The sequence below is a fragment of the Rhododendron vialii genome, chromosome 6a, assembly GCF_030253575.1.
Source record: "Rhododendron vialii isolate Sample 1 chromosome 6a, ASM3025357v1".
In the NCBI taxonomy this organism is placed as follows: Eukaryota; Viridiplantae; Streptophyta; class Magnoliopsida; order Ericales; family Ericaceae; genus Rhododendron; species Rhododendron vialii.
Window position 1 is genome coordinate 591803 of NC_080562.1, and position 25432 is coordinate 617234.

The 25432-nt window shown below is 38.6% G+C and overlaps 3 protein-coding genes across 4 annotated transcripts; 2 read left to right on the forward strand and 1 right to left on the reverse strand.

Annotated features, from left to right (window-relative positions):
* Positions 1 to 3223: 3223 nt before the first annotated feature.
* LOC131330813 (uncharacterized) lies at positions 3224 to 8163 on the forward strand. Its single transcript, XM_058364548.1, has 9 exons — positions 3224 to 3513; positions 4150 to 4176; positions 4960 to 5039; positions 5697 to 5769; positions 6078 to 6135; positions 7193 to 7244; positions 7402 to 7426; positions 7522 to 7613; positions 7906 to 8163. The coding sequence occupies exons 1-9, from the start codon at positions 3406 to 3408 to the stop codon at positions 7958 to 7960; spliced, it is 570 nt and encodes a 189-aa protein (XP_058220531.1). The 5' UTR covers positions 3224 to 3405; the 3' UTR covers positions 7961 to 8163.
* A 2297-nt stretch (positions 8164 to 10460) lies between these two features.
* LOC131330812 (F-box/kelch-repeat protein At5g42350-like) lies at positions 10461 to 13448 on the forward strand. Of its 2 annotated transcripts, none has more exons than XM_058364546.1 (2): positions 10461 to 10655; positions 11408 to 13448. In XM_058364546.1, the coding sequence occupies exons 1-2, from the start codon at positions 10582 to 10584 to the stop codon at positions 13188 to 13190; spliced, it is 1857 nt and encodes a 618-aa protein (XP_058220529.1). In that variant the 5' UTR covers positions 10461 to 10581; the 3' UTR covers positions 13191 to 13448. The 2 variants fall into 2 exon arrangements, with proteins under 2 accessions (XP_058220529.1, XP_058220530.1); XM_058364547.1 differs by having other exon boundaries at positions 10498 to 10655; positions 11326 to 13448.
* Positions 13449 to 14129: 681 nt separating this feature from the next.
* LOC131330814 (U-box domain-containing protein 44-like) lies at positions 14130 to 22569 on the reverse strand. Its single transcript, XM_058364549.1, has 4 exons — positions 22186 to 22569; positions 20160 to 20728; positions 19750 to 20059; positions 14130 to 16011 (listed from the first exon to the last, which is right to left on the reverse strand). The coding sequence occupies exons 2-4, from the start codon at positions 20712 to 20714 to the stop codon at positions 14429 to 14431; spliced, it is 2448 nt and encodes an 815-aa protein (XP_058220532.1). The 5' UTR covers positions 20715 to 20728; positions 22186 to 22569; the 3' UTR covers positions 14130 to 14428.
* Between the last annotated feature and the right edge of the window lie 2863 nt (positions 22570 to 25432).

Here is a 25432-nt window from a genome sequence, read left to right on the forward strand (position 1 = left end):
TAATTTTAAGTGAAAGTATGTGTTATTTATTTTTGTAGTTTGTATTGCATGCCTTAATTATGTATCGATCTTATTGTGGTTAACTAGAAAAATAAATTTTTGCCACTATGATTAACCAGGTGCCCCCACTAAACAACATTTCTAAATCCGTCCCTGCCAGGAGCTGACTAACTCGGGCGACAAAGATGACAGAGACTTTCCCACGAGAGGTGAGGTAAAGTAAAAAATAAATAAAAAATTTAGACGAGCGCGTGACCAACACGCGCAAGAGTAGATCTGACTCTCTCTCATGCGCAGCCTTTGATCGGCGCTTGAGAGCTCCGGTGAGCTCAGTTGCCAACAGGATCGGTGGCGTTGGAATCGTCTCGATGATATCTACAATCCTTTGGGCTCAAAACGATTTTAGGATTAAGTCTCCGTTGAAGCCACTATCGCCGAAAAATAGAGAGAAGCCACCATTTCCAATCTGTTTGGTGAAGCGAGCCTCCGTACTTGCTCAGACGGGCGAGGGGCTGGAGTGAGGGGGCAACTAGCAAGTTCGTGGTGAGACTGCTGGGAACTCTATTTTGATAGTTTCACTCTGGAATCTGTCTCGCATGAAGAAATGGCTATACTGCTGGAGATGCTCTAAAACCCAAAAAATTATTTACATTTTCCACGATGATGATTAAATGATACTACTCCCTTACTCCATCCGTCCCAAATTGCTCATATCCTACGAAAAATCTTGTAATTTTCAGATTAAAAAAAATAGTAAAATACTTTTAAGTACTCCTTTTATTTTTTTAGTTTCTTTATACCAAATCAAGAACCCGGCAGAGTTCGATGCCAAGTGTCAACACAGAATCCGGATGTGGGTCAGGTTGTTTGTGGTGTAGACCGTTGTAAACCCAAAAGAGGTAAACCTGTCACCGAGTACTATAGTTCTTTCTTCGTTCAGATGAAAAGGAAAAGGATGAATTGAAAGGAGCTCATAATTCAAAAAGTTGTTGGAATTGGAGAAAACAGATGTATTATCCAGGACCACCCTTGATGCCGAGAATCAACCAAACGAAAAGAAAATCAACATTTCACGCGGGGCTAGAAACTTGGGGGAATTTACTTGGTCATGGAGTAGTGTACAAGTTTGCACCAAAAACATGTGGATTTACAGTATCATTAAGGATTGGGAAAGGAAGAAGAGATGGATTAGTAGGTGGCGGAATCGAAAGCTATGATTGACATGCTGAAGAAAAGAATAAAGTGATTTAGGAGTTGTTGGTAGGTGGTGTTGCATCTTGCAACCCAACGTCGACCAAGCAATGAAGCAAAACAATATCTTGGGGTTCTTTTCTTAGGAAATGAATCCTCTCCGATATCGGTAAGGATAATTTTAGAGTTGTCTCGCAAATTTACTATTGAGAGTGTGCTATATTACGAGAAAAATGTAAACTTTTCGAAACAGCAAATAGAGAGGATGCCATCCTTAAAGAAAGAATTATCAAAAGGGGGCCTAAGGCCCCGTTCCAGAACATCTTTTTAAAAAATAAGTACTTATTTCACATTTCCAAACTCAAAAATAATGTAAATAAAAAATAATTTTTAATTTTTTTTGCACCGTATTAAAGATCTCAATGAGATCTATTAAACAATATCTATAGTGCTAGAAAAATTATTTACGTAAACACATGATTTTTGAGCTTAAAATTACCTTCTTAAAAAATAAGTACTTATTTATCGTTCTGAAACGGGGCCTAAGAAAAGTTCCATAAGAGAGAGATCACACAGTCCGAATCGATCCAATCCCGGAGAAATTCAAGAACCAATCTGTTTCTCGCCATTTCAAAAGGTTGGAAAAAGATGAAAATATATATAATAACTTGTCAACGTGGAAGGCATCGAAAATTACATAGTATCCCCGATTAGAGTGATTATTTAATTAGTTACTCTATACTTTTTTTTATTTGTTGCTTGGTATGTAAATTTGTCATATTCTCTCATGGCCCATGGGGCTGAGTCGACCATTGCGACAAGGGCATAACCGTGTGAAAGGGCAACGCGAATTCTCTAACAAAGTTAATGATTTAGTATTTTTTGTCTTTATTTAATTTATTTAATATTTTTTAGTTTCGCGTTAAAGTTTTGTAAATTATTGATTCGTCTTGACGAGACCAATAACGAAAGTAAATTTTTACTTTATTAAAATAATAGAGTCTACCCCTTCCAATTTAATTTTATTTAAGTTTGAGTTTGTCAACTGAAATGGTTAATGATAATTAGTGTTTTGAATAATTTTGAGTTTAGTTTTAAGGTAATAAGTAGAGAGAGAAATTAAGGTAATAATTGAAGATATGAATAATGAGTGAAGAGAAATGACAGTAACGATAAAAAGTAGTGATAATGAGTATTTTTTGAGTTGATTTTTCTTCTTCTTCAAACTACCATCCAAACAAGGCATAAACTTGAGTAACATATGAACAAGGGCCAATAAGTGTTTGTCGCCGTATGTTCGAAACTCATTGAGATCAAATATTTCAAACCTTAGAGATGTTGGAGGCCGGAGGATTTACGTTAGTCGTTAACTTTAAGGTTCCGAAATTAGTCGATGTGCACGCAAGTTAATCCGGATATCCAATTATAAAAAATTGCCTACAAGACTCGTATACAGGGGCGGAGGGCTTAAAAGTCAAGGGGGTGCAGTTGACACCGCTGCCTCTCAATTTTTTTTAGAGATTGGTATAACTTTCACTCAATTTTTACTCATTTGACCCCCCTTTAAAATTCATTTTTGCCCCAACCCATATATAAGGGTTTTGTACTTAGGAAAAAGAGGAGTCAAAATAGAATTTCCACCCACAAAAATTCCCAAAACGTGAATCGCGTTTCATTGTTCTTGTTATTAATATATATCTACTTTTTGATTAACTTGTTAATTTGATTGTTCCTTTCAAATAACAACTAGAAAAAGTGAATCATACATAGTTTAAATTTTCGACCCCGCTCATCGACAATCCTAGCTCCGCCCCTGCTCATATAGTATTGAATTAAAAAATGGTGTTAACTTAACCAATGTTGTAAAAATTTACTCGTATAGTAATATTGAATTACAATTTTTTTCCCCTCGCCCTCCTTAAGTTCCAAACAAAGCATTAACAAAATTAGTCTCTTTTTTCTTTTTTCCACGGAAAGAATTAACAAAATTAGTCCAATGGTGTTTAAAATCTACTCCATTTTTTTTTGGTCGCCCTTTGATCTATTTTCAAAAAAATATAGTCAACTCCCCCGACGACGACGAGGCTCCGTCCTTCACGGCGGTGCCTAATTTTGTCAAATAGTGCCCGGTTTAGTTGACGAACCGGGCCCAAACCAGTAGCACTGCACTGTGTGCTAGAGAGAGAGAGAGAGAGAGAGACGAAGAACAAAGAAATGACAAAGATGAGAGTGGAGTCACTGGCCTGGCTTCTCACCATTCTGGCCATTTTCTCAGCCGCTGCTTCCATTGATGATAAATGTGCTGCTTGTAACGCTGTTGCGGTAAAACCCTAAACCCCAACTCCGTTGACGTTGTTTCGATCGCAACAGATCTATTTGTCTCTCCCTCTCTACTTTCGAGCGATCTGTTCTTGAATCGCTTTGAATTCAGACAACCTTGAATCGGAGTACATAACATTTGCATAATAAACATTCATAATATTAGCATAAAATTGATAAATGTTGTATGGATTAGGGGCGATTCAAGTTATATGACTTGAGGGCAATTCATAAATTCACACAATATTATGGAAGTTTATAGGAATGGTATCACATTATAGAATTTAGATAAAATTCATAACATTGGGTGGTCTGTTGTAATTATTCTTGACTTTCGTGAGATCCGAACTCAGATTCGGGTTTGCGTTGTGCTAGATGCTAGTAGAGCGTTAGGCTTGCGTCTAAGCAAAGGAATAGAGCTCGCAATCAATTGTCTCGATGCTATAAAAATATTAATCAGTGTGTTAGATTGGTTGTGTATACTTCTACCAGTGTTGTCGTGATGGAATCCTGTAAGTGCCATTATGCTTTTCTTTCTAGTCTTCTATAGGAAACTTCTCCACGTAAAAAAATCTAAATAACATGTTTTTCAAGAGTTCGTAGATCCTTGATCAGATTTCCATGTTAAATTTTTTGCAGGAAGAGCTAGAAATTGGACTTTCCAATGTAAGTATTCAATATCTATCCTGCATTGTTCACTTGTTCTTTAATTTGAATACACTTCTAAGTTCTAAAGATGGAAGCAAGAACTTCTCCCGTGTTTATGGATTTGAATACCATGATGTCATAGTTTGCATTACAACTTGTGTACCCTTTCCAAGTCGATTTTGTGTACATCGCCTGATTCAACAGCACAGATGCATTACAATTCCTATAGTGCAAATGGTTGTATTTGTTTGTTGAATTCTATTGTCATGGAGGATGATATTTTTTCACTGCTTCTACCTGTAGGGATGGGCAAACATCCTTACACCGTACTTGTAAACTTCCAAAATTTGTAGGTATAAATGACGTGCCTGAGGCATGTAAACTCTGTATGCTGAAAGGAAATGAGACACCTCAACCACTCCTATGGGGAACGCCCTGGCCACCATAACCCAGGAAAAGATCAAGTCAACAACTTCATTCCATCACATGCCTTACTCCGATCAATTGTCAATATTAAGAATTTTACTAGAGTTGTGCACCACATGAATTTAGGAACGTTCTTTGTTGCGCATTGAATAAGTCGCCACCGCATAGAATACCCATGAATAGAGCTGTCATATGGAGGTTTATGTGTACAACTGGTATTTTTTTCCCCTTGAAATCACTCACTCGACTTCTAGCAGATAAGTAGAAGAAATTTCAATTAGCTGTTAAATGTTGGGCCTTGAAACTATTTGGTTTCTCATTATTCACATTTCTCTCTTTGTGAATAGTGTTTCAGTGATTCTACATTTTATGCAGGAGAAACCAAGGAATCATTTGGACATGAGGCATCGGTTGGACTCAAAAGGTCAACGCGAAGGAAAAGTGATTGATTATAGGTAGACCTTATGCTATCTCTGATCGAAAATTGGAGGCGATAATAAGTGGCTACCACTCGTGAACAAACCTTATACTATTGAACTTATACGATTGTGTTTGGTTCTCATATGATACCTTATTTATCCCTTAATTCTATTGAAACATAGGTTGCAAATTGATAGAGTGGGTCAAAATATGTTGCTTGACCTTTATGAACTTTAACCCCAAGAATGTAACTGGTATTGACTGAAAGAAGTAGGTGGCATTGACTTTGTTGGGTTAATTGAATTTTGTGACTAGATTGAGATCACGTGGTATTTAGAGCATTTTGAGATTTTCACAATTGAGATACACCATGGTTCAGTGTTCTAAGTTATTCTACGATGTGATGACTCTCTTGAGTCAACAATTATCAGTTATCCCAACAGCTAAAGTCATTAGAGAATGGGCTCAGCAATGTATATCTGCTCCAATGTTTATTTGTCCACTGTACTTGTAAAAAAAAGCGTTTCTTTGTCGACTGTAGCTCTTCATCTCTCCAATTTATACTAAGCAATGTACATATTCTTCTTATTTTTCTTCTCTTCTCTTCTCCCTCAATTTTATTCTTCCTCCTTCTCCTTCTTCTGTTGATAGAATTTCTTATTACTGAATCATCTGCAAATATCGTAAAACAGAGTCAGTGAGCTGAGAGTTGTTGAACTTCTGGATGGACTCTGTCAGAAAATGCAAGACTACACTCTTGAAAAGGTAAGCCTTTCTCCAAATTTGTTTCTTTTCCCCCACCTTAAAAAGTGACACCACAAATAATTTTGTAGTTGGGAGGTATTTTAGGAATTTGTTTAAATAATGTGTATAGAATGTCTTTGAGAAAATTTGGACTTCAGTCAGTATTCTACTTATGATTTGTTTCAGTTTGGTGACAATTGTAAATGATATGTTCATTCCCTTTTTCCTGCTACTAGCTTGCCAACTAGTTTTTTCGTGAAACCATATGAGCAGAGAAGGTGTATAATTCAAATTTTTAAGCTCATGGCAAATCCTCTTTGACATTGCAGATAGATAAAACCAAACAAGAATGGGTCAAAGTTGATGATTGGGATAGCCTTACAACTGGTATGTAACCATGTATGATATATTTTCATTTTATATGATCCATAGCTCATATAACCAGAATTCATTGTTACCCGAAATTGCATAATTTGGTACAAGGGATGATCTTTTTCATTTTTGACACATGTTGGATTGCAATGTTCTTATGCACTTTTTGTTAGGGTCCAGCATGTTGTCCAACTGGACAAGGTTGTTGAGGTCAATAAGATGTAGTAGAAAAGGCATGAAGGAAATGCCAGTCAGTCATTTCTTGAATGTGTATGACATGGAAGTAGATAACTTTTTGATCCACATCTGACATAGTCGTGGGATGAAAATGAGCATACCTTAAAGGTTCATGATGAGGTCCATTATATATGATCATGGTCAGTGTGAGGTTCATTGCTTGTTGGGTTTTTCTGGATCTCTTTATCCTTATAAGCTGATTTGTGGGGGTGGGGGGTGTGGAAACTGAGCGAACTCGATTGGGCACATGAAATTGTATATAGCTTTCCCTTTTTCTTCATTTCTTTTCCCCTTGGCATCAAAAGGGACACTTCACAGACAGTTGTTTTTTGGATGAACTGGCAAAGGCAAAAGGGTTTTCAGGGTCTGAGGCTCTACTTGACTTCTTCGTTTAGAGTCTTTTGGAGGCTATCAAAAGACCGAGGAATGGAAAATTGGTCGTTGAGGTTCGCGTAAATGGTGGTATGCCTATATTCCAGGTATAAGTATAATTATGTGCAATGAACTGGATGAAGGCTGTTGCTGTGTGTTAGCGTCGGATGTGTTGTAAGTGAAAATTGTCAATTGCACCCCATCTACCCTATCTGGTGCTTGTGTCAATTGTCCAGCAATTTCTCGTTTTCATTGCTTTCATCCTCTGTGGTGCTGAATTGCGGTTAATTATTTGAGGGTCTGGGTGTGCCTTGTATTTTTTGTTCTAGATATACTATGGTAAGGCTGTAAGATTTTTTCATATTGGGGTCATGATATTTACTTTTCATTGACATTTTGGTTCTACCGAGGATTTTGCATCTTGCATGGGTTTCCTCATAAACTTCTTTTAATGTTGTTACAGATAGACAAAAAGCCCAAGCTTATTCTAAAGATATATCAACTTATTGTGGAAGGTGAGACATGGAACTAGATTTCCTTCTCTGATTCCAGGGGTCATCTACGAAACTTCCTTCCATTGGGCCTTGTGTTCTCTCAAATTCTTTTACATACCAAAGAGTTAAAATTTGGAAAAAGTTGATAATGTTAATCATTGTGTATTCCATGGCACAGGCTGCTTGAGGAAACTGAAGATGAGGTGAGTTTTCGTTCCAATCATCTTATTGTCTATCCCCTAAATGTGGTTTACAATGTAAAAATTAAACCTCTATTTATTCCCTTTGGCCTATCCAGCTAGCAGAATTAATAAAGAAAGGACATGTTAAAGTAGGAGAAGTGAATCAAGTTCTGTGTCAAGAATTGAGCCAGCACTGTAGCAAGACAAGGTAAATTTGGGCCCCTGTATGCGATTCTCATGTGTACTAGTACATATTTTCGTCCAGGCGTGGCTCGTTGTCAATAATTGTACCATGCCCAATCTCTGAAAATTCGTTCGTGTTTTTTTCTTTCCTGAAGTTTGTTAAGCAGTGTTGACCTAGGTAAAAAAAAGTGTTGCCCTCGGTCAGTTTTATTAGTCAATCAACCGCCTCTAATCTACGTGGATAGTTGATAACCATCTACTTTTAAATACTCCTATATCGGAAACTGGTTCATTAAGGTTTGTGTTTCCGTCTGCAGAGGTTACCGGGAAACAGGCATCAATGGCGACGATGACACTGAAAGAGAACTTTGAAGCACTCAGATTATCTGGTTGGTTGTAACCCCTTTTCTGTTCCAGATTTATTAGTTTCCGGATGCAGTTCAGGAACGAGAGCTTCTGATTAACTCCCATATGCTAAAATTGTTTCAACTTTTGTTGTCTTGAAAAGTACTGATTAAATTGGGAAAAACTAATTTTCAGAATCCCAAATGAGATAAAAACTTATTTTCTAGAAATAAGTTGCAAGGAAGAATTGTTTGTTGCAAGGAAGAATTGTTTCTTGGAGTGGATATACCCCCGTGTCAACAACATAAAACATGCTGCTGCCACTAACAGGCCGTAAGAGTGAGGGGGCTATAATTTGACGATAGTAAAACAAAAGTGATGAATGTTTTCGGGTTTCCCCTACGAACTAAGCAGTCTAAAGCTCAGTAAAATACAGATTTCAAGATCGTTAGCAGTACGATGCTCGAGTCGAGTGTTGCTGCAAAGGTGGGCTTTGTCTCTTGGGTTTGTGAGGGCTGAACGAACCAAGTTTTGCCGTCAACCTACCACGGGGCACTGAATGGGAAGTAGGTCGAATGGCGTAATCATCCCTTTGGACTTGGGAGTCATATTACTGAAAACAATGGGTCTTGTCTTGGGTCCACCAAGTACTGTAATTATCCACCATACTAGAGTACCTTTTTCTTTCTTTTCTCTAATAGTATCACCAAATTTCATTTTTTAAGTGGAAAGCAATTGTACAGGCTGTGGAATGAACACGAACTTGTATTTGTCCATCTAGAATCAAGAATTATAGACTGAAAGTGAAGAGGCCGTGACTAATGGCTGTTCAAGAAAAATGGTTATATATGGAAATATAAATCAAAATAAAATTCTGAGCAACAAAATGGGCCAATTGCCAAAGCAATGAATAGCAAACCAAACATATTTCTCTATTTCAAACTTGGCCCCCAAGAGCTTCAAGTTTCGAACTCAGAACGTGTGAATTCGTAATTCATCTCTTTTGCCGTTTGAGCTATCTTTGGGTTAACCAGACTACATTTTAGTAGGGTTGGACTGCTAGTGGGTTTCACCGTGAACTTCATTTGAATTATTCGTCGAAATTAGCACCCATCGACGTTCATAATTAATCAATCAAGGTTCTTTAATTTTTTTTTAATCTCATCACCGTACTGTAACCGCAGTTGTTTAACCTTTTTAAAATGCTTTAAAATTTAAACTTTCATGTGGAGTTAAGTGCCCATTTAGGTGCCTTTGCTTATTTCGAAGTCCAAATAACTAGTAGTACTAAATTAATAATAACCCAATGGCCATATGGAGAACGTAAACGGATTAGCCAGTTTTGAAATCATATTAGTTGAAATGATCTGATCTAAGCAAAATTTAGTACCACGGATATTCTTGATGCGTAATGTTCTTGAAGAGTTTAACAAAATAAATACTACTCCAGTAATTCCTTTGTAATCTTGGCATACCATTGAGTAGTTTTCAACACTTGTCACGTTCTTACATTATTGTGGAGTTCATATACACTTTTGATATCCACACTCCCTTTTTCGTTTTTTAGTGTTGAGAGTATATATATTTTTTAGCTAAAAGGAAAAAAAAATAGTGTGGATATAAAAAAAGATGTGTGAAAATCAATTCCCTTATTACTAATATTGGAGTATGTTCCACTTAAATTTTAGAAAAATAAGTTGGTTTTGTCCTTATATGATTTCTTTTTTTAGCATTTATTAGTTTTGCGATAAACTTTTCTGGATTATTAATTCGTCTCGATGAAATGAATTGAAAAAGTAAATCTTTTTTACTTTTACCTAATTTTTTTTTGAGAAATAATCACTTTTCAGCAAGAAAAAGTCAATTTTTTGACTTTTTTTCTTCTATAAAGTGGTTATTTTCCAAAAATATTTGGGTGAAAGTAAAAAAATTATACTTTTCCGATTAGTCTGAGTCGTCAAGATGAATCAATAATCTACAAAAATTTAGCGCAAAATTAACAATCGCGAAAAAAATTTGAATAAAAATAAAAAGCGCTAAAAGTGAAACGAAACGGGATCATATCTCGAGTTAGATGATGCCTCGGGATGTGCAAAAATATATTACTAGTCGGACGGCTGTTAGAAAAGCTTGGGAGAAAAATGTTTAGGTGGGGGCGGTCCATGAATCATAACCATGATTATCATCTTCGAAATCAAATACTACACAGTAAAGAGGAGTTGTTAAGTAGGAGTAGGAGGAGGAGAGTAGAGTAGAGTAAACACATGAAAGAAAAAGGAAACAAAAAACAACGCAACAAAAGGCGGAGCCTATGCCGATATTGGAACAGATATATACTATTGGAAAGAGTGAACAAGGAGCTGATGAGAGAGAGAGAGAGAGAGAGAGAGAGAGAGAGAAAGGCGCTGAACCGTCGCTTTTATATTTACTAGCAGCGGCTGTATCGCTTTACTAATTTCCAGATTACTTACCATTTCTCCCCCCCACCCACCATTAACTCCATCTTCACTCTCTCTCTCTCTCTCTCTCTCTCTCTCTCTCTCTCTCTCACACACACACACACACACACACACACAAAGGATCCTTCTTTGTTCTCTGAACCTAATCATTCAGCTCGAAGCTCGCTGAAAATTGTTTGAATTCTGTTAATGCTGTTCGATCTCACCTCAGATTCACCTTCAACCTCTGCTCAATCGAGCAACGGTTCAACCATAATCCACAGGTACGGTTACTCCACTTGAATTTTACTCGTCTCTCGCGCTCTAGAAATGTGTTCGTTGATTTGCATCTGGCGTAATCTGTGGCTTTGACTTCGTTTGATTATAGTATTTCGTGGATTCTGTGTAGAAATACTTGTGTTGTCGGATAGCCTGTTTTTGAGTTTCTGTTGAAGTAATTAATTAACGGATTTTGCGATGTGATCCGGATTTAACGGCGTTTCATAATGGGCCTTGAATGTACATGATTTCATAACTTCGCGTTTCTTGGATCTCTTTTTGGCTCATAAGAAACTGTCCAAACTTCAAGTTTTTTTCTTTTTCAATTTGAACCTCAAAAACAATTTGCTAAAGAACGAAATAGGAAAGAGATGTTTTATTTCACCTGACTGTACGTATACAGGAAGTTAATTAGGTGGATCACTGGATCCCCTATAATGGGAAAAAAATCCAAGATTTGTAATATAACTAGAAATCATGTTATTCAAAATGAGAATTCTTCAATTACACTCTGCATCTGTGTGTTTTATCAGCAAACAAGAGGAATATAAAGTTTCATTTTTTACTAGGTTTTAAACTTCCTCACGTGGAAACCTGTACCTAATATTTCTGTTTATGCATGAAATGAAGTTTCTCGGGTGGTTCTAAATTTTCAAAACATTTGCTTTGTGATAGATAAATCATGTTTGCACTGTGGTTGAGGAATCATGATTAAGCCGGGTTAGGATGGTACTGATGGATGCAAATTACAATGTAGAAATGCATCGACTGCTCTCTTTGCCAAAGAAGGGAAACGGATGGTTTCTGAAAGACTAATGGGAGAAGCATCTCTTCGCCAAGATTTTGAGGCTTTGAGTTTGTCTCGACGTCTCATCAGAAATGTTAGCCAAAAGTTGAAAAGAAAGAGCCACGAAGGTGAAGGGGATGAAGATGACAATATGAGAGGGGTTTCCATTAGATGTCTTACCTTGTATGGTAGGGGTGGAGGCTGCAAAGTAGGTGCCGACACAAGTGATGAGTTTGGGGATACTGGTGGTAGAAGGCGATCAAGTTCCAGTGAAGAAGGCAAGGGTTACCATGCTATTTGTGGAACTGAGGAGACCTCTGTGGATTGTTTTCCTTATGGAGTGAGGGAGAAGTTTTGGAGAAGGAATAACAGGAAGGTGTTAGAACTTGAAGAATCACCTCACAGCAGCAGAATGCACGTGTTTCTTCCAGATGACATTCTCGAAATGTGCTTAGCGAGACTCCCGCTGACCAGTCTCAATAATGCCCGCCTCGTGTGCAGAAAATGGAGAAACCTGACTACAACTGCCCGGTTCATGCAAATTAGACGAGAAGGTTTGTATCAGAGTCCGTGGTTGTTTGTGTTTGGTTTCGTTAAAGATGGTTATTGCTCAGGGGAGATACATGCGCTAGATGTCTCTCTTAGCCAGTGGCATAGATTAGATGCTGAATTCCTCAAAGGGAGATTCTTGTTTTCTGTTACCAGCATCCGGGATGATATTTACATAGTTGGAGGTCGTTCTAGCTTGACCAACTATGGGAGGGTGGATAGGAGTTCATTTAAGACACACAAAGGAGTGCTTCTATTCAGCCCCTCAACTAAATCATGGCATAAAGTTGCAGCCATGAAGCATGCAAGGTCGTCACCAGTTTTGGGAATTTGCGAGATCAGTTCAGATTCTTTCATTATCCGAAACCAGCAAAATCGTCAGGAGAGACGTTTCCCTAGGTCAAGAGTTGGTGGGGTATCCGATGTTTACGAGGATCCCCATAGGCTTTCTGTGAGACGCCAGCTCTGGAATTCTGTCGATGAGAACGATTATTCATTGTTGCCGAATATAAAGCCATACAGGTTTGTTAGGCAAAAAAGTGACCACTCCAGCACCAAAGATGGTAAAAGGTTTGTGCTGATTGCTGTAGGAGGGCTTGGATCCTGGGATGAGCCTTTGGATTCTGGCGAAATTTATGACTCTGTATCAAATAAATGGATGGAGATTCAGAGGCTGGCCGTAGATTTTGGCGTAGTTTGCTCAGGGGCTGTTTGTGAAGGGGTGTTTTACGTTTATTCGGAAAATGACAAGCTTGCAGGGTATGACATAGACAGGGGCTATTGGGTTGGAATTGAAACACGTCCATTTCCTCCTCGTGTTCACGAGTACTACCCAAAACTCATTTCTTGTAACGGTCGCCTTTTCATGCTGTCTGTCTCATGGTGTGAAGGGGATGGTCAAATAGGGAGGAGAAACAAAGCTGTTCGAAAGCTCTGGGAGCTCAATCCCATGTATCTGAATTGGAAAGAGGTTTCAACGCATCCGGATGCTCCGATGGACTGGAATGCTGCATTTGTTGCAGATAGGAACCTAATATTTGGTGTTGAAATGTTCAAAATATTTGGACAGGTATTAGACTTCTTGACTGTGTGTGATGTGTCCGATACTGAAATGAAGTGGAGCCACATCTCAAGGAATCATATGGCTCATGAACTGGATGCTTCTTCCTGCATGACAAAATCAATGGCAGTTCTACATCTCTAATATTCCCTATTTGGCGTCATCTTGAGAATTTGAAGTTTCGTGGTGCAGAATGTGGGCTGCCTGATGTAATATTTCGGCCTCGATTAGTTTGTACCACACATGGTCTTCCTTGTCATGGTTCTTGTTTGCTTTTGCTGCTTCAGCTTTCGTGTAATTTGCTCACAAAAAGTTTGTCCGTTGACAGATGAATGTTTCGATCTGTTTCGATAGATATTGATCATTTATTTATCAATTTAATTTCTTTAGTATGCTTATTAATCAAGGGTCCTATACTTTATGGAAGTTTTTGTTAATATTTGCTCAAAACGGGTGAGCAGGTGTACCATCTTTTGGTTGCTGTAAAATTTCAGCGACTATTTATTTGAAATTTTGCATTACATTAGCAATCCAGCTATGGAGCTCGGACCGAATGAATATGCCACACGTGCTCTCGGAATTGGAATAAGTTTGTTTGTGGATGGAGAAATTTGAGTGTTATCTTCGTTAATGAAGCGGGGGAGCTGGCACATTGATTCCAACTTCAGTTGACCAATCAGTCTTTGATCATTGGCACCAAGATGAAGATTTTATTAGCAAACTTGCTTGATAAGGTATAGCTGTTGGTTGCGTTGACTTCTGTTTAGCCTGTGACCCGGGGATCCTGTGGGGCAGATCGCAAATCTCAGCCGTCCATAAGTGTTCTCAATGGTTCGGACAAAAATGAAACTTTTCCGGGTAAAAGTTTAACTTTTTTCCGGAAAAATTTCATTTGAATCTAAACCGTTAAAAACACTCACGGACGGTTGTGATACGCCCTACATGCTTCGCAGTGCATTTCCGGATCCCTTGCAATGGATAGCTTCTGGTTAGTGCAAGAATAGTTTTAAACGTCACTTTTTTGGTATAAAAATCTTATTGGGGTTAAGTCTGTGAGGAGGAAAACTACTGCACAATTGGTACTGAATCTTCTGTTCAAAATCTGTTTATTCCCGATCTGAAAAAATACAAAAATAAAATTTAAAAAATGTACAAAACCACTCAAAAGAAAGTACAGCATATGAAACCCTTGATTAACCCAACCAAATTAATAAGAACAAATGGACAGTTTGTAAAACCCTCTACAAATTTATAAAACAGAACAACATAATCCGCCTTCCCCGTGATCGTCGACAAGCCAAGATACTAGATTCAGACCAAACGCCTTGACAAAGAAGGGGAAAATGCAGCAACAAACGCAAAGCGAAGCATTCAGAGGAGGCTCATCCCTTGTTTGGAAAGATCCCCGAGAAGTTAGGTATCTTATCAACATGCTTCAATGCACACTCAGCAATCTGTCGCGTTCGGTAGTCTCCGTGCTGGAAAGCATCAACAAGTGCTGTACTCACATTTGGATCGCCAGAAACTTCATAAGCTATGTCCTCGGTCCTCAAAAGTCTCTCAACAACCCAAACTGCCCTGCGTCGGAGATTCTCTGTGCGATTCTCTTGTAACACATCCAATATAGGCTTGATTCCCTCAGCCTCACACAATACCGTCACCCCTTTCTCAATATCCACCCCATCATCTAACAAAGTCGACAATGCAGCAAGCGAAGCCTCAACAACCTTCTCGTTAGTGTGGTCTAGAAGAGCCACCAGTTTCTCCACACCTTGCCCTTCCAAGAGACAAAATGTTTCTTTCAACGAACAAGTCCCTTGGTGGACCCTACACAATCCTGTTATGACAGGCGGTTTGTGGCAACACGGAAAGAGAATTGCACTAAGACTCGGTTTAAGGTGAAACTCCGTCAGCTTTGTCAAATTCTTCGATTGTTGGGATAAGTTCTCTAGAGCAATGGCAGAAACCATTTGTACGTGATCAAGTCCATTAGCCTGAAGCAGATCGGTGAAGACCGCAGCAAGATTATGCTCGCGGCAGAGCATGAGTGTGTCAGGCTCGTCAGCCAAGACAAAAGTAACCCTAGAAAGAATGCGAACAAGCCCTTCTAGATAGGGTGTGACAAAACGGCTGCCTCTAGTCTCACCCTGCCGAATCTTGACGATTCTGGAAATGACTATCTGGAAAGCACCTTCATCTAGCATCTGGCGAGTCAGGCCCACGTCCCTCTCCGGCAAATCTGCTAAAAGCCCCACTGCTGCTGCCTGCTCTTCTGTTATTCCAATGTTTTCTGATATGATTTTGATTAGGGTTCCAAGCTGGCCAGCTGTGCCACGTAAAGCGTCAGCTAATTCCTGACCCATGTGTGGAGAGAGATTCTGGAGGAGTTTAATGGAAGCCAAACGTAATTCCTTCTGTGGAGCCTCGATGAATTGAACCAAGCTTATGGTAGCACCAGAGCTTTTAATGGCGGCAACAACACTTAAGACAGTGGTGTAAGAATTGGTTAGACCAACAAGAACGTTGAGAAGCTTGCATTCTATCGCGGGACCAGTATTGCTAATAAGATGTAGTAGGTGATGAACTGTGTCTTCCGACACGAGAGTCTGGTGGTCGGGCCCCACCAGAATGGAATCAAAATCATAACCCGAGTTGACTAAATTGGCGAGAATCGTCGCAGAAACTTCCTTCAGTCGCATAGGGAGCTGATTCATGCCAACAGTGAATAGGTCCTTGACGAGAGGGGGAAGTATACCTGCCTCTATCAAAATCCGGGCACTTGCCTCGAATGCTGATATCTGATTTAATGCTTTTAGAGCGGCTTCTCTGGACTGGATGTTACCACTTATCATGATATTATTGATTAGTGATGAGCCAACAGTTCTGGCGACAAAGACTTTCACTTCGTTGTTTAGAACCAGCTCACCGAGGTACGAAGCCATGGAAAGCTTAGTTTCTGGTGGGCCTGCCAAAATTGATGTGGCAACAAGACAACATTAGCTAAAAAGAACCCAGCATGCCTTTATGAAACACAAGGAAAAGTAATTAAGTCCAAATATAAATAGTCGTGACTATTTAACCAATCCAAGGCATATAGCCAGCAACTGATACCAAACAGTTACCACAAGAGAAACAGCCACCAATGCTGCCCCTGCATAGGGCTGTAAATGAACCAAGCCCTTCGTGAACTGTTCGAAGCTCGACTCGGTAAAGGCTTGTTCGAGTTCGATTCGTCTCCTAAACCAACTGAACTTGAGCCTCAATTTTAGGCTCGTTTAATAAATGAGCCGAATCTGAACATGACAGTATTTGGCTCGATTAGGCTCGTGAACCTGGAGCATTTGTATGTTGTGAGAGCATGTGTATATCGTGAGAATTTCATATATAAACTTGAATATGTCTAAACTTATATAACTGGTATATGTATAATCTTATATACGTACATAATGAAAATTTTATAACTTGAAGATTTATCAACTTTAACAAGTACTATAAACTAATAGATGCACATGTTTTTATAATTTTATACATATATGAACTATTAATGTACATAATAAAAACTTTATTTGCCGCTTTAGACCTGTGTGAGCATAAATATTAAGGCTCGTGAACAAGCTCGAGTTCGACTCAAACCTTGACAAGCGAGGCTCGAGTTTGGCTCATCAAATTTTCATTTGGCTCAAGTTTGAACTCAAGTTCACTAAAAAATATCAAATGAATCTGAGCATCTAAAGCTCGACTCAATCTGGCTCATTTGCAGCCCTACGGCCCTACCCTTTTGAAGAAACGAATGGTTTTTTGAAACATATATAGCTCTCTTAAGCTAAAGTTGTTAAGGATTACTTATTGGTGAAACAAGATGGAAACAAATTGATCAGGGGACTACAAAATTGCTAAAAAAATTCAACAAGAATTGTACAAAGACTTGGGCTCAGGGACTTTGCATAATAGTGACACCCTGCGTCCAATAGTGACACCCTACGTCCAGAACCAGTTTTGCCCTTCTACATAGTACCTCATACACCCCACAGGAACACCATAACAAAATCTTGAACTCAATTTGAATGGTTTTACTAATTCAGTCTCAAACAGATTCATTCAAAGAAGTGCTAATATTGGGGCAGGAATAAGTTTTCTCTTCTCCTACTTTCCTAATGTCTATCTTGAACTTTAATAGCAAACAAAAAGTTTGCACCTGTTCTTCTTCAATACATTTACATTCAAGTTCTATCAACTCAGAGTTTCAACTAAAGAGGCACTTTAAGCATAAGTTTTCACTCCGAGGTCATCTTTACTACAATGAGGAAGCTTGCGGGCAAATTAAAGGTTTATGTTTAGGGTTAACTGCCCCAGAAGACCTTTTTTAATGCACCATAATAGAGGCTTTGCTGTTCTTTCTAACTCATCAGTCGTCTAAAGATGTAAGCCAAGAAGTCTCTCTAAAACAAGTTGGGTGGGCCAGCTCTTGCTATGGACCAAGTATTGAAACAACAATTTACTAGACTAAAACAGTAGAAAGCTTTTCTTTTAAATAAAAAACAGTAGAAAATTTGGTCCCAGGATATGAAGACCTAGATTAAAGCAATCTAAAACACTATTGTGGACAGTCCCAGAAAATTGAAAGTAAATGTATCAAGCATGCTGCTTTTGGAAAAAGTGAAGAGGATGGGAGACAGGACAAAAGGACCCCCGATGCGCTTTGTTTTGGAGAAAAAAAAAGTCAGCTAAAAAGTAATCGAGATCACAAATCTGACCATAATGTCCAATGACCTATCTTCCCATGTTAAAAGAATCAAATGGGGTGTAACACTTAGCATTTCTTCTTCTTTTTTGATAAGATACACTACTTAAGCATTTACTAATTTCTGATTCTCTGATCTTCTTACTTGCGATCAACTCAACCCTAGAAGCCCCAACATCAACGTACGTCCCATTGAGTTTTGTAAGTTGTACAGCAAAAACAAGATAGAACCCTTTCCAACAGCAGACTATCATTCACATGAAAAATCGTGACATCCATTCTTGAAAAACAAAGTGATAAGCCCTCAATAGTGTAAATAATAGGGCTTATCCCTCTCATTTTTGTCACACACAAGTGCATAACTTGCTTGATTTGAACGATATTGCACGAAATGTGTGTTTTTGGCGTTTTCAGGTGAATCGCGTGAATAAGGCGTGTTTTGACGCCATGGATAAACTCTAAGGGTTTCCATACACCCGAGGCCTTGTGCCACTCCGCCACCGAGTCCCAAGAATGATGAATAGTAGCTTCGGAGGGTGTGCTGGACAACGGAAGGCCAAAGGGCATAGAAAGGCTGAAGAAACAAAGGAGAAAGAAATCTGTCCAGCCGCTACCCGTGGTCCCAAAATGGTACTACCCGTAGCCAGTGATCAGAAGCTGTGTCAAAATTGCAAAACGAGACTACTACCGGTAGCTCAAAAATGGTCATACCCGTAGCACCTGGAAGTTTCTGCAGATTTTATGCCCGACTTTTGGACATTTGAGGAGTAGTTTAGACTTTTTTATCCCGAATGTTTGGGACTATAAATAGTTTTTAACCTCATTTTGAGAGGATATCTTTCATTTTCAGCCCTAGGAACTTCTCTCTCTACCTCCTCTCATCTTATCTTCTCAATCTCTCTACAAAAGAGGTTGATTACTTGAGTTTTGAGGTATTTCACTTTTATTAAAGTTGTTCGTATTGTTGAGATCTTCATTAATCTTAAGTTTATTTTCATTTTCGTCAATGAATCACGTTTCTCTTTTTATGCTTATGTCTTGTCCTTCGAATATGAGTGAGTAGTCGAATAGGCTTGGTCATGGGGTGATTTCTACCCCATGATTTGGGTAGTTTAATGGCTTCTCTCATTTTTTGTGCTTAATGTGGTTTGTGAATGGATTAAGTTCATTTTTATGTAACAAAACCTAGGGTTGTTAACCTCTTTGATTATGTGTAGGCAAGGACTTGATCTCTTGCCACATATAATACTTGGAGCTTTGTCACTCTTAAGTGTTGCCAAAATGCCTCAAAGAACTTATTGAACTCTAATCTTTGGTCTAAACTTAGGGTTGTTAACTTCTTTGATGCCGTGTCGACAAGTCTCCTTGGCACACGGCATGCTTGGAACTCTGTCACTCTAGGTGTTTGATAAAATGCCTAAATGAGTTCCTTTCCATCTCCAAACCTTGTTGTATGAGTTAAACTTGATTTTCAAGGTTAAATCTTCCGAGTGAGATCAAATGACAATGACTCTCACTTGAGTTATTAAAGAGAAGTGTTGAATGACCTAAGTTATGGGAGGAGTGAACCCCTAGACCTTGCCGCTTTTAATTTCTAGTCAAACTTCATTTTCAATCAAGTTAGGAGGTAGAGAGAATTTCAATAACTCAAAAGTTGGCCGTCTCAAAGCCGAACAAAGGTTGGCGGTCCTAACGCTAAAAACCCTTCGTAAATCAAACCTCCGGCCTAGCTCCATTGGCTCCCTGTGGATTCGACCTCGGACTTCCAAGTTTATTATGCTACAACTGACCTAGCCCTACGCTTGGGGCGCTCTTTATTATGACACAATTTGGTCGAGTAAGCACAAAGATGGAATGTGCCTTATCCCTTCTGCAACTACAAAGTTGACCCAAAGAAATAATGATGGTAATTGCTTTCCAGCCAAAAAAAAAGTGCATAACTATGTATGACAGTGGAGATACCTTCAAGGAGTAACGTCAGAAGAGGTTGTAATCTACCATTTTCAGCCATCTGTCGAACATTACTCTCACAAACTGCCAGATTCTCCAGCGTTTTATCAGCATTCTCAACAGTCAAAAGATTTTCTGATTTGCTGCTGGTCATTCCAACCAATATAAGAATTGCTCCATTAACTGAACCAATCTTTTCACACAAAGTTTCGGACTTGGAGAGCTCAAACAGCAAAGCAACAGCCTCTTCCCTCTCTTTGGATTGCTCGTGAGACAAGAACTTAACGATGGTCCTCACAGTGTCCCCTTCAGCCAATATTTCCTACAAAACCCAATGAAAACATCAACACATAACTAAGAGGAAGCAATTGCATCCATGCCCATGTCGATGAGTAACATGCATCCATGCCCATGTTAACCACCTTATTATCAGAGTCTTCTTCTGCCACAATTCGAAGAGTTTCCAAAGCTTTACAGCGGACTCTACGACTACTGCTCCTCAACATGTCAACAATCATAGGTATCAGCTCTGCATTACGAATGACATGTTTATTTGACCGGCTTTTTTGGCAGAGGTGCTGAACAAACATTAAAGCCTGTAGAATTTCACTCTCTGCACCGCCCAGAGATAGAGACCTGCAAGCCATATCAAGTTTAGCAGCTTCATTCCTGGCATTCCATTCTTCAATGGTGTTCCTTAGCGCTAGACTTGGATTTAATTCTGTGCTCCTTAGTTCTTTTAGCGTCAACGGGCAAACCAGCTTTCTTCTGCTCTCCCTGCACTCTGTAAACCACTTTTCAATCGCTTCCCGCTCAAAGGTTTGTCCATTTTCTAAGGTAACTGGATCGTGCATGATTTGTTTAGTTAAAGGGCATATAAATGCATCATAAATGGGCTCTATGTGTAGTCTCTCAAAGTGATAGCTCTCATCGGACTGGCTACCAGGATCAGTACTTCCATCCCAGCTTTCAGCCATCGAATAGTAAGTACCTGTCATCCAACCATATTCAAATTACTTAGATCAATCTTCGTATCAGAACAACTATTAGACCACTGATTGAAAAATGAACAGAAATGCAAAGAGGTGAAGAGAATAATTCGTGGAGAAAACATAGGACAGGTGGTTTGAAAGCATAGTGGCATTCCATATCCTCATCAAACAAAAATTCCATAACATGAAGTGTGTAGCACAAAAAAGGAGGCCTCGGAATAAGTTCAGTGGCAAACCAACTTAGAGCATCTCCTATAGCCTCGCTATTTTGTCCAAACGGAGGTTTTGCCAAGCCAAGGCTCAGCAACTCCTCGCCAATTCCACCATTTGCTACAGCTACGAGGTGCTGGTACAGGAGGATGTGTTCGAGATCGACTCCGGCCGAATCGAGCTGCCGAGTAACTTCGACGAGTCTCGGGTGGGAGACCGAGTTGAGTAAGATCTCGTGTAGTTCAGCAGCGAAGAATAAACACGGTGAGGTCGAGAAGAAGAAAGGCACTCCGTGGACAGAAGAAGAACACGGGTACATGCATATATGTACTCAATGTTGGCGTTTATTCCTATACATATGTGTGTGTACATATGTATGTGAACATTTTCGAATTAAATCAAAATGGGTGTTGAATAGCCATTTTGGTTAGGCTGTTGGAGTGGGGATGGATTATGTGGCTAGCTACAATAAAATTTGGCACTTCGGGTAGGGATTTTGGTTAGGCACTGTTGGAGATGCTCTTACACCCTACTTCTATGATCAGAACTAGCGAGCTAAAGTCTCTCTCTCTCATACCGTCCAGTCAGCTTCACATAATCAAGCTCTCCATTTTGTCATGACTCATGAGGAATATTAGGGATTTTTGTGGTATTCGCAATCACTAGCACATACAACCTTTACTTCCATCTAAAAAACCCTGCCATCCATTGTTCCCTCCTCTACCTTTTTATTCTCGAAAAAACCCATACAACCACGACCTAACAAACCATCACCATAACACCAAATTATAACCATTAATAACACAATATGAGATTCTGAATAATTCAGTTGAGCATCACCACAGCAGATGCAGATTAGAACTTTAAATCATGGATCTCAAACAATTGCAATTTTGGTCATTTAAATTGATATTCCGCTAGTATTAGTCAATGACAGCAGTACCAAAGCAAGTCGCAAACTTTACAACCATCCCGATTGAACCAACTAATACCCATGAATTATTGGCACAATACGAGTAATTCCAAATAATTCAGCTGAGCATCGCCGCAGCAGATACAGATAAAAGCTTACATCTTTGATCTCAACCCAATGGGAATTAGGTCATTAGATTGACATTCAGCTAGTATTAGTCAATGACAGTAGTATCAAAATCAAAAGAAAGATACATACTCTCAAAGCATATAATTCGCCAGCAATTACACGCACAGATTGAAAGAGAAATTGAGAAGCCAAGAAAACCGTTACCTTAGAGTGAATTCTTCAAACTTCAGGGACTTATCGCCGAAGCTCAATTCTCATGCGGCGACACGCCATATTCTGTCACTGAAAGGTAGAAGCTATAGCCCCGTAAAACAGCGAAGGAACTAGTAGCTCGATAAGTTCTGGAATTAGGGTTTTGTTGTTGTGCTTGTTTTTTTTTTGCTTTGGAATCGGGAGAGGCTGGATCCTGGATTGGTAGAGAGAGAGAGAGGGACGGGGGGAAGTGTAAAAAGAATAAAATGGCACTGCGTGCACAGTTGGAGAAAACAACAGAAGAACACAACGAAAATTCTTTGAGAGAGAGAGAGAGAGAGTTGACTGATGCCCAATAGTCAGTCGTCGGCTCTAGTCGAAGTCGATTAGCCGAACAACATGAGAGAGAGAGAGGGTTAGTCCAATTTGTTGCGTTCGATTCTTCGGATTTTTTAGTCTTAACGTAAATGATCTGTCTTTAATTCGATCAAAAAATAAATTAACAGAAATACGTATAAATTGACTCAAACATTCAAGTATCTCATCGTGGAGCAAGAGAGAGAGAGGAGAGAACCAAAGACAAGTGAGCCAGCCACCCTCTCTCTCTCGACTTCCGGTGTCCCCACATAACTTGGAAAAACCAGCTGGCCGTTTTGTCCGTGTACTCCTATATGGTGTTAATGATTTTTCTTGGCCTGAATCTTCCTCTAATATAATGATCATTTAATGTGATCTTCCTCTTGTATAATGACCTTTAAACGTGATATTCAATTCATTTGGTAAACTTAGGTCTCAACCCGCTAAGTTTCTTATTTTTAAGTACTTATTTGTCGTTTTACAAAACAAATTATTCTCTCATAATACATACTTTTAATTTAAAAAATAAGTACTTATTTTTCTTAGCGGAACGGAGCCATTATCTTCGACATTTATGTGACAAATCAAACCTATTTGACATGAGTATCTACCTAAATGAAACATAATTCTCCCATAAAAAAGTTTGGTTTGATTCTGACTGTTCAGTTTTACTATGGGCAATATGATTTGATAAAGTTTTTACCATTGTTTGATTGTCAAATGAAATTGTGAAAAAAAAATTAGGAAAAATTTATGTTATATCCTTTCGACTTTACACAAAAATTCAGTTTGGTCCTTCTAGTTTTAATTTGGACAATTCAAACCTTTGATTTATGATTACGTTTCAATGTGAACACTCCGTTGCATTCCGTCTATTTTTTGGACGGAAAACATACATGTGCAAATCACATGATCAAATGGGAGGGGTATAATTCCCAATTCCCTCTTTCCCTCTCCTGTCTCCCCTCCCCTCCCCTCCCTTACTCCTGACTCCCTTGGAGGGACAAATCCCTCCCAAAGTCTCCGACCCAAACCCATTTCCAACCACGACTGCTATCTCCCATCAACAAAGCCGCCACCACCACCACCCACCTCCACACCAAATCAAACCCTCTCCCTACTTTCTTTCCTATGCCACCACCGCTACCATAGAGCTTAAACCAGAATCAAAACTAAAAAATTTGCATAAGTCTCTAAAATCTGTTTTGGCTAAAAAATTCACCTTTTCCAATCGGATCAAAGAACTCAATTTGTAGGATTTTCAAAGTCTATTTCGGCTAAGCAATGAAATGTTACTGGATAGAAGCTTTCTTCTATCTAGACTATTTTTACAAAGTTTGGAACAGTTTTCCAAAAATTTGTGTAGTTGACTGTTTTCAAAACTTGCTTTCTACTATTATTATTTCAGAAAAGAACTCACTCCATAGGAATTTCATTTTCCTTTTGATTTTAAAAGCTATTTTAGTTGAAAGATGAAAAAGTTTTTTCTGGACTTCTCTCTCTCTCTGAAGCTGATCTGGATTTTGTGATTCGGAAAAGGGTACATACCAAGATGACAACGGGAAATTGTGGTGCTTGAGTGCATCAAGGAAGTAGAGAGGAGGATAGCATAAAACAAGAACGAGTGATTTTCATTCCATCCATTTTTAACACATTTTAATCATCTTGATTGCTCAGAAAACAAACAAAAGGATAAGAAATGTGAACTCTGAATCTGGAAGCTGAATGATTTGCTCTGAAATGAATTTGTCTTCATTGGGAGGTTTGGTATTGATTTGGGAAGGGATAATTTTTGCAAGGACATGGATTTCGAGAGAGGAAAGGGAAATGGCTGGAAGAAGGAGGAATTAATGGACAAATATATCCCTCCCATTTGGTCATGTGAGACGCACATGCATGTTTTCCATCCAAAAAATAGACGGAATGCAATAGAGGGTTCACATTGAAACATAATCCTAAATCAAAGGTTTGAATTTCCAAATTGAAACTAGAAGGACTAAACTGAATTTTTGTGTAAAGTCGAAGGGAATTTTTATTTTACATGTGAGAATTACTACTTGAAAAGGGATCTTAATTCATAGTCCCGTCGTAACAAAATAAGAGTGGGATCGATTGTTCATGAGAGGCTGAGGTTGAGATTGGAAATGGATTCGTAGTGATTTAGATGAATAGTGAAGTAAGTTTGCTCTCCATGTTTATTTTGCATGGGACTGATCGATGTCAGTATTTATACTGTTTTCTTCTTCTAGTTAAACTCCATTAATTTTTTTTATCATGTTGGAATAGAAAAAGGAACTATCAATAGAAGATAAACAAATCTATCGTCAAAATTCATTAATAATGAGAAAACACCATAAAAATCTATATAAAATGTTTACATTTTTTTTTAAAGAGTAAATAAAAGCATTAGGAAACAACTTTTACAACTCATTAGAAATCGTGTATATATCCCCCCAACCTAATTTTAGTTTCTTTTGGAAGTTTTATTTTTTTCATGTATCTATCCTCTCAAGATTGTCTTTTCAATCTTAAAATTATAAACACTTTTTAATTGACTTTCCAGAGATGAAATAGACATAGGGACTATGATTACTAAGAAATCTTATCTTCTGAAAGTCATGTTACTGTCCGCGTCAAAACATTCATCCACAAATTTTTTTATAATATCAATGTGGCCACGAAAGTTTTGTTACACTCTTTCTACCATTGAACGTCCACAGAAAAGTTTACCATGATCACAATTTTAGTGGGACCGAGGACCTCCAAGCAACTTTTATATAATTAGTTTTCAAAACAACTAATTTTTAAAATATTTTATTTCGGATTGCTTTTGCAAGGAAAACATTTTAGACCGCTTAGGCCCCCTCTTGCAAAGAAAAATAAATATTTATTTAAGTAGTTA

What these genes read in the sequence shown, in the direction of transcription:
- LOC131330813 (XM_058364548.1), top strand. Translation starts at nt 3,406, where the DNA reads ATGACAAAGATGAGAGTGGAGTCACTGGCCTGGCTTCTCACCATTCTG. An exon ending in GGAAAAGTGATTGATTATAG is followed by an intron (nt 5,040 to 5,696) that starts GTAGACCTTATG and finishes ATCGTAAAACAG; the next exon opens with AGTCAGTGAGCTGAGAGTTG. An exon ending in TTGGGATAGCCTTACAACTG is followed by an intron (nt 6,136 to 7,192) that starts GTATGTAACCAT and finishes ATGTTGTTACAG; the next exon opens with ATAGACAAAAAGCCCAAGCT.
- LOC131330812 (XM_058364546.1), top strand. Translation starts at nt 10,582, where the DNA reads ATGCTGTTCGATCTCACCTCAGATTCACCTTCAACCTCTGCTCAATCG. An exon ending in GGTTCAACCATAATCCACAG is followed by an intron (nt 10,656 to 11,407) that starts GTACGGTTACTC and finishes ATTACAATGTAG; the next exon opens with AAATGCATCGACTGCTCTCT.
- LOC131330814 (XM_058364549.1), bottom strand. Translation starts at nt 20,714, where the DNA reads ATGGCTGAAAGCTGGGATGGAAGTACTGATCCTGGTAGCCAGTCCGAT. An exon ending in AAGAAGACTCTGATAATAAG is followed by an intron (nt 20,060 to 20,159) that starts GTGGTTAACATG and finishes TGGGTTTTGTAG; the next exon opens with GAAATATTGGCTGAAGGGGA. An exon ending in TCTGACGTTACTCCTTGAAG is followed by an intron (nt 16,012 to 19,749) that starts GTATCTCCACTG and finishes CAATTTTGGCAG; the next exon opens with GCCCACCAGAAACTAAGCTT.